General features: G+C 42.1%; 1 protein-coding gene across 1 annotated transcript; it reads right to left on the bottom strand.

Annotated features, from left to right (window-relative positions):
* Window positions 1–2,993: 2,993 nt before the first annotated feature.
* Window positions 2,994–5,706, bottom strand: LOC123167417 (homeobox protein BEL1 homolog). Its single transcript, XM_044585256.1, has 4 exons — window positions 4,989–5,706; window positions 4,006–4,412; window positions 3,715–3,775; window positions 2,994–3,592 (listed from the first exon to the last, which is right to left on the bottom strand). Exons 1-4 carry the CDS (start codon window positions 5,496–5,498, stop codon window positions 3,119–3,121), a joined length of 1,452 nt encoding a protein of 483 aa, XP_044441191.1. The 5' UTR covers window positions 5,499–5,706; the 3' UTR covers window positions 2,994–3,118.
* Between the last annotated feature and the right edge of the window lie 2,756 nt (window positions 5,707–8,462).

The following is an 8,462-nucleotide window of genomic DNA, read 5'->3' as shown; positions in this document are numbered from 1 at the left end:
TAACCCACAAGTATAGGGGATCAATTGTAGCCTCTTTCGATAAGTAAGAGTGTCGAACCCAATGAGGAGCTAAAGGTAGAACAAATATTCCCTCAAGTTTTATCGACCACCGATACAACTCTACGCACGCTTAACGTTCGCTTTACCTAAAACAAGTATGAAACTAGAAGTACTTTGTAGGTGTTGTTGGATAGGTTTGCAAGAATATAAATAGCACGTAAATAAAAACCAGGGGCTGTTTAGGTAAAGAAGCAATATAGTTAGTATAGCGAGTGTGGAAAAGTGGTGGTAGGAGTTGTGAAATTGTCCCTAAGCAATTGACTACTTTACTAGACCGATAGCAAGTTTTATGTGAGAGAGGCCACTGCTAGCATGTCATCCCTGACTTGGAATTCTATGCACTTATGATTGGAACTATTAGCAAGCATCCGCAACTACTAACGTTCATTAAGGTAAAACCCAACCATAGCATTAAGATATATTGGTCCCCCTTCAATCCCGTATGCATCAATTTCTATGCTAGGTTGAAGCTTCTGTCACTCTTGCCCTCCAATACATAGTCCTATCAACATACAACTAACCCTATGGTGTGATCCACGCGCGCGCTCATATGATGGGCACCAAAGGACAGCAACATACCCACAAGCAAATTAAACCAATCATAGCAATTCACCAATTACCGATAGGACAAAGAAAATCTACTCAGACATCATAGGATGGCAACACATCATTGGATAGCAATATGAAGCATAAAGCACCATGTTCAAGTAGAGGGTAGCGGGTTGCGGGAGAGTGGACCGCTGTAGATAGATGGGGGAAGGTGATGAAGATGTTGGTGAAGATGACGGAGGTGTTGGTGTAGATTGCGGTGACGATGATGGCCCCGACGGCGTTCCGGCGCCACCGGGAGAGAGGGGGAGAGGGCCCCCTTATTCTTCTTCTTCCTTGACCTTCTCCCTAGATGGGAGAAGGGTTTCCCCTCTGGTCCTTGGCTTCCATGGCATGGGAGGGGTGAGAGCCCCTCCGAGATTGGATCTGTCTCTCTATCTCTCTCTGTTTCTACGTTCGTCTGCCTTCCAGATTCTAGCCTTTCACCGTTTCTTATATTCCCGGAGATCCGTAACTCCGATTGGGCTGAATTTTGGACACGATCTCTATCCGGATATTAGTTTTCTTGCGGCGAAAGAAGGGCACCAACCGCCTTACGGGGTGGCCATGAGGGCCCAGGGCGCGCCCCCTGCCTCGTGGCCCCCTTGGGCATCGGCTCGCGTTGATTCTTCTTCCCAAAAATCACATATATTCCCAAAAAAAATCTCCGTCAATTTTTATCCTGTTCGGACTCCGTTTTTATATGGATTTTCTGTGAAACAAAAAACATGCAACAAACAGGAACTGGCACTGGGCACTAGATCAATATGTTAGTCCCAAAAATAGTATAAAAAGTAGCCAAAAGTATGTAAAAGTTGTAGAATATTGGCATGGAACAATCAAAAATTATAGATACGACGGAGACGTATCAGAGATAGACTCCCATATTTAATTTAATAAATTTCACATGTATTTGTGTGTGATTTGAACAATTTATTGTTGTATTAATTATTCAAATTTGAACGTTTATTGTAATGAAGACGATTATTGTATTGTGAATTGCCTTTCGGACCATTATTTATATGTTTAATTTATATTATGGTTTTATTCAATTTATATTGTTGAAAATCAAGAATTTGCAAAGCTTCGGAAAATTTGCGGTACCGCGAGGTCTCTGGCGCAAAATAGATCCGGTAAACTCGTCCAGCAAATGTTTGCCGGATGAGTTTACTGGATCTGTTTTGCGTCGGAGGCCTCGCGGTACCGCAAATTTATTCAAAGGCGGCACTTAAACGATATTTGTGGGATGGGGTTTTACCGGATACGCTGGAGATGCTCTCATACAGTGATCTCTCGATGTGGAGGGAGGAGATAGCGTTCGTTTTTTTTTTCTGTTGTGTCCATGGAGAATGAAGCATAACCGGGCAGATGCAGCCCACAACAACTAAGCCCAATACAAATCCTCTTTGTTCCTTCTAGGCCCACGTAATGCAAACACTGCTAGCTAGTTAGCATACCTACGATTGTTCTTTTCTACTCTATAAAGTACACTGAAAATGTTCTTTTTTTCAGCAGCTATACTTTATTTTCCAGTCATAGTTGTATTAGCACCATGGTTTTAAATAGCCCGCTATAGCGTTTACAAGAGGTCTTGCGCTAAGGGACTTTGATTCAAACACATGAACAAACATTTTAAATAGCACGCTATAGCGTGCTATAGCGCTTAGAAGAGGTCCACCGCTAAAAGGCTTAGCGTGCTATTTAAAACTATGATTAGCACAGGTTTAGAACATGTTGTGAAAAATCATAGCCACAAGGTTTCTAAGTTGTACAATCCAAAACATGACGCATTTATATCTTTTTGCCAGTCAAAGATGCCATCTTCAAATTAAACTAAGAGCCCATGTAAATAGTCGAAACCGGTGAAGCCTAGAACTGAGAACATGGCGCAACTTTTTTAAACTACAAGTGTCCCTATGAGTCGCAACAATTGAAAGGGTGGCTAGAAAAAATGCTCAGTGCAAAATGAAACTTTTTAGAAATCATTTGTGCCAGATGTTCATCTATTTCAACAACAAATATCCACTTGATTGTGTAAATAGTTAACAAAATAAGAGTTTTCAAGGAAATGTTAAAATGGTTACAATATTTCGGGAAATATGTTATATGATCTCTAATTAATGCTCCTTTAGATTTTGAGAAGAATTTTAGCAGTCAAGAGAAGAAGCAAACCCGCATATATAGGACAAAAGAACGATAATCTAAGGTCGACGTGGCATCCAACCACATTTGGACATAGGTATTTTTACGTTGAGACCCCATTCCTTAGTTCTCACTAATACCCTAGGGCTTACTACAAGTTTTTGGGCACGAAATAAATAAATAGTGGTCATAGCCATTTGTAATTAACTTCTTTACTTAAGTTGTACAACAATATACACATATTCAATCAATCGGTGCAGGTTGCCTAAGAATCTGGTGGCACCTATATGGGTTGTAGCACTAGATTATGTTCTTGTCTCCCAGGCTCCTAGCCTACGAAATCATGCAACAGCTCAGACCCCATGAGGTTCCTATACGGTAGCACCATGTCTTCCTCCTCAGCTCCAATCATGAGCGGCGATTGTTGTTGCATGATCATCGCCGGTGATGTAAACGCCCGTTGCTGTTGGAGTCCCAAGGTAAGCGACACCATGCCGCTGCCGCTATCACTGCACAAACTTGGGTAGTCATGGAGAAATTGGCTGCCGTCGGCAACCAGGGAGGATGGGATGAAGCAGTCACCAGGGTTGTTTCTGCCGCTAAGGCGATGGCAACTTTGATCTCCTGTTGTCGTAACCGTCGTCCATGCTGCCAAGTTGTTGTGATGATGATCCGTGGGAGCAAGTTCGCCTTTACCACCGCTAGTGCCACCGTCCTCATGTTGTATGGTTTCTTCTGCGTACATCTCCTCTATCATGGGCTTCCATAGCCTAACCCTTGCATTGATGAACCAGTTGGAAACCTAGAAAATGAATAAGGTTCTACTAGTTAAGTGTACAATTATCATACATTCATATTCACAACAAATATTTTCTATGAAAAATATTAAGGTAGTTCTACGGTGCTCATGTTTGAATAACACACCTGGCTTCTTGATAACCCAGATTGGCGCGCCAGAATGTGCTTGTCTACGTCATTTGGATACCTGTTAATTCACATAGTTCTGTTTGATTTATTTTGCCAAGTACCTTCCTTTTTATAGTTTTCAGTTGGTTTTTTTAAAAAAAAAATCGCCTAAAATTGCACTCTTTGGACAAGAGAAACTTTAGTGAGATGGTGGCACAACTTTCGTTTATAAGTTCTATAGAGTAACTATTTAGACATGAGGATAGTTTGACGTTGAAGATGGAGATAGATTATTTGGAACACACGTACGGGTGGAGGAAGTGCTCGAAGAGCCACGAGCGGAGGACGGCGACGGCGCGCTCTGGCAGGCCGCGCTGGGGGCGCCATGGGCAGCTCTCAATGGCGGCAGCACCCCCATATTGCTGGAACGCCCTTTGCCGCCTCAGGCATTGGTCCACAACCCTTAGCCTCGGCGTGTCCCCTTTTGACGCACCCGGTGCTACCAACATGCCCTCGGCATCCCTGCTCTCCCCCATTGATTTCTTCAAAGTTCGTATCTGCCCCACGAGCGCATCCCTCAGGCATCGGAAGTGGCGTGACATGGCACGCATCGCCAGCTTCGTGTACACTTGTGCTGCCCCCGTGCCGGCCACCGCCTCGAACGACAACTCTGTCGCCCGCATTTTCTCACGGTATCGTCGGTAGCACCTGTCCACCTTCATAATACATGATACGAGTTGAATTCATTGATAATGAAGCTAGGATCCTTCTTAATTTAGTTTAGGATAGTTATACTCTCTTGCTGTAGCTAGCAATTATCACCACAAATGGCATCTTGATTTCTAAATGTATAATCATGTGGGTGACACAAAAAACAACACGACTACAATTTTTTTACCAAAAAATATATAACCAGATGCAGCTCCGTAAAAAAGAATCAAGACCAGGAAATTAATTAAGGTGAGAATATATAAGTGAATTTATTAGAAGTTGCTTTGTTAATTGCATATAGCAAGATGCCTAGATAGGATGAAAAGTTGTACATAAGAGTGAGGATGAAACTGTATCTATCACTTTAACTTATGCAATGTATGCCAATGTCGACATATTTATGGGATTCCTTGGAGGAAACGTCACCAAAGTAAGTGCTCACAAGACAATAACAGACTCAAAAGTTGCAAGTCAGGGTGAGAGCTAAGCCATGGCTCTGTAAATTAATCATAAGATCGACCGAATAGGCAGTAACTAACTAGTAGCAACAAGAACAATAGTAGGCATGTGTGTGTACCTACCTCTTTAATCATGGACAAGAGCCTGGCCTTTCTCCTCTCGAGCGCCATGTAATTCATGGAGCTCAGAGACGGGTTGGCGCCCCATGGGCCACACGCCGGCGACGACGCCTCCACTTCACCGTCCCGCTTCGGAGCTCGCATCATCGCGCCGCCGTTCATGGCATCACCTTCGAGGCTGCAGAACTCACCAAGCAGCTCCCTCGCAGGGCCCAGGTACCTAGAGCTATTTAACCGGAAGGGCTGCTGCTGCATGGACATCATCGATGGCGGCGCCACCGTGAAAGGTTGCAGCTCATGCTGGCTGGCCGTGTCGTAGAGAGAGAGCGTCGACACTTGCGGCGGCCATGGCCTGTCGTCGGCACCTCCGGATCGCGGTGGCATGTCCCCGTGGAGTGGAGCGAACAGGCCGTGGTGGTCGAAGGCCATGGCCATGGCGGCAGGGTTAGGAGTCACCGGCGATGAGGAGGAGAAGCCGAGTAGGTGGTGGTGGGGTTCATGGGACGCCATCATCAGTATGTAGCACAGCTGTACAAGTATGCCTGTGTGGGAGAGAGCTAACTAACTACTACTGCTTGCAAGTATATATGTATGTATATCATTTTGTGTAGACATGCATGCATGAAGAGAGAAGAATTGCAAGCTAAGGGTTGAGAGAGAGAGAGAGAGGACTACTAGCTTACACTTGCTCTTGCTTTACATTTATGCAGGCATTTGTGTGGTCTCGGTGGATCCTAGGAATAAGTTTGTATGGATATGCATCAATATCATCTACATGCACACCAATGTGCGTGTGAATGACAGAGGGTGCATCTTAGCTTTTGCCACTTTGATGAACCTAACTACTTTCATATCATCTTAGCCGTACAGCACGAGGTAGCCAAACATATGCTCTCTTTGGTCTGGTATTCAACAGTCGCCGTCGTGTTTTGTGTCTAGTTTTGATCACCAATTTAGCTAATACACAAGTTCGATACCAAAAATTATACCATCGGAATTGCATTTCCCAGTTAGTAATCAAGACTCAAAATACGAGGGGGTTCCGTATACCAGACCAGAGGGGTTCTATACATTTTAAGACTTGAAAAGAAACCCTAGGACAAACGTACATAGCTAGTCTACAATATGGTACTGCAAGTGTACTGATAATAGTGCTGAGAAAATTATATTACGGAACTAAAATGGGAATTTTCCATGGTCCAAGCAAAGTATGGTGGTACTGGTACCATTGCACATGTTTTTCCACTGAATTTATTCGCTTTCTGCATCAATGGACCAGTTCTCTTGCAGCTAGTTGCAGCCTCTTGTGGTCCAAACATATTGGATTGCGACACAATATATTTTTCTCCTCATTAATCAGTAGGTAGGTTTGTCATCCCAATTAGTGGATGTATCGTTATGTATATATGAGCCACATGATTAAGGAAAATCTTTCAAAACATTGAAAAACCATATGTCCATTGTCAAAGGTTCCTGTAGGCTCATAAATGATATTTTACTGTATACTGAAAGGATCATGTAACTAATAATACGGTGCGAATTAATGGAGCAGTCATTACTCACGCTGTCCAAAATATAAGGCACGGTATTATATTTGGCGCTAAATTTTAGAATTTCTATTAATAATATATGCGGGAGTATATGGACTGAGCCTGTGTAAGGTTAACATCATTGTATGTGTCATGCAAAACACATTTACGTCATATATCCCTTTACTCTTTCTAGAATATAATAATTACGTGAAAATTGTAAATTTGGAATTAACCGTATCTTGAAAATTTTGGTAAGTCAAATGCACCTTATCCTTATATTTTGAGACGTGGGTGTAGTTTAGTTTGATTATTACTTCTTAAGGACAATTGGTCATTAGTCTCAGCAAACAACCCTCTCTACGTAGAGCTAGTTAGAGCCATAGAAAATGTGCTCCAAATTTCGGTGCAGATCGGCATCAACATTGCTGTCCAAAAGGAATAGTACGAAACCAGTGGGCCTTTCATTTCACACACTGAATGCTAATAAATAAGTAATGTAATAGGTCAAACGGTTATCAACGTTGTACTCTAAAGTTTTGAGAAAAAAATGTGTACTCCCTCCGTTCCTAAATATAAGACCTTTTAGGGATTTCACTATAGACTATATACGAAGCAAAATGAGTGAATCAATACTCTAAAGTATGTCTATATACATCTGTACGTAGTTCATAGTGGAATCTCTAAAAGGTCTTATATTTAGGAACGAAGGGAGTACCTTTTGTTGTGCTTTGCATAGTAAAATATAGTATGCCTTCGTTCCAAATTACATGGCTTTCCAGATCCCCGTAGTCAAAATTTATTTGAATCTGACTACGGTTATATGAAGGGAACTTATTTAGATTCATTTAGATTCATACTGAATACTTTTTTCATTAGATAATTTTCCTTGTTTTTGTAACGATATGAATTTTTTTAAGATTTTTGTTGGAGGTCGTGCCAACATCTAAGACATCATGTGTTTTGGAGAAGAGAGGTTAACCTTTTGGACATGTCAGCTATACTTCTAGAACTCGTCTGCTAAACTCTTTTTTACATACCTATAACTTATTGTCTATAAACAATGATAGGCATGAATAGAATATCTTGACATGTATATGGTTTTTTTTTCTGCAAAACAAATCCAACATAGCTTACTCATGTAGCCACGGGTTTTCAATTTCATTTTTCAAAGCCGTTGCTTTGCACCATTAGCAATAAATTTTGGTTCTGTCTTTCCAAGAATGCAGAGGCCGGTCGGGCCCTGTCCCTCCTTTCAAAATGAGCTTAAGATGTTTTTGAGTTAACTCTTTTTGGCTAAGCCGTTACACAACTAATGCCCCACAAGGATACATGATGTGCTGGACTGTTAGCGGTTTTTGACCCCTTGTGTTGGTTGGGGGTGGGACACATGCAACAATCAATCAATCAATTAATGGTTGTACTATGATTCGTACGTACTGCATAGACCTGCCAATATTAATAGCTGAAATTTGGTGCTTAGCTCAACCGCTGCCGACGCATTACATTGTACTACCCAGATATAATTGCTAGCCACATATAGGACCATAGGTATTAGTAGCTACATGCCTGCAGCCAACATGTTTGATCCGACGCTAAACCCAATCGAAACCTTGTAAACTAACTAGAGCACAAACTAAGAAGCAAATTTATGATCGGTGATTTGGCGTGTGATTTGATCAAGGATGAATGTAGGCATGTTTTGTTTGCATCGCTATCGCGGCTTGAGAGGCCATAATCTGCCCACGTTTTTCTTAGGCCGGGGACCATCCCCACCACATATATATATATTTGCATCTGCCTTGTAATATATATTTTCCCCCATTAGTCATTAATATGGTCGACACGTTGGGCCATGATGTGAAGCTTCACCTGCAACTCCTCCTGGTCTTGCCTTTACCAAGGTTTATTGATAACGACTGGCAAGGTTAATCAAGCAAAATTAATA

Source organism: Triticum aestivum, chromosome 7D (assembly GCF_018294505.1).
Source record: "Triticum aestivum cultivar Chinese Spring chromosome 7D, IWGSC CS RefSeq v2.1, whole genome shotgun sequence".
Taxonomy (NCBI): domain Eukaryota; kingdom Viridiplantae; phylum Streptophyta; class Magnoliopsida; order Poales; family Poaceae; genus Triticum; species Triticum aestivum.
The sequence above is the reverse complement of the archived record's forward strand: the minus strand, read 5'-3'. Positions and strand labels throughout refer to the sequence as shown.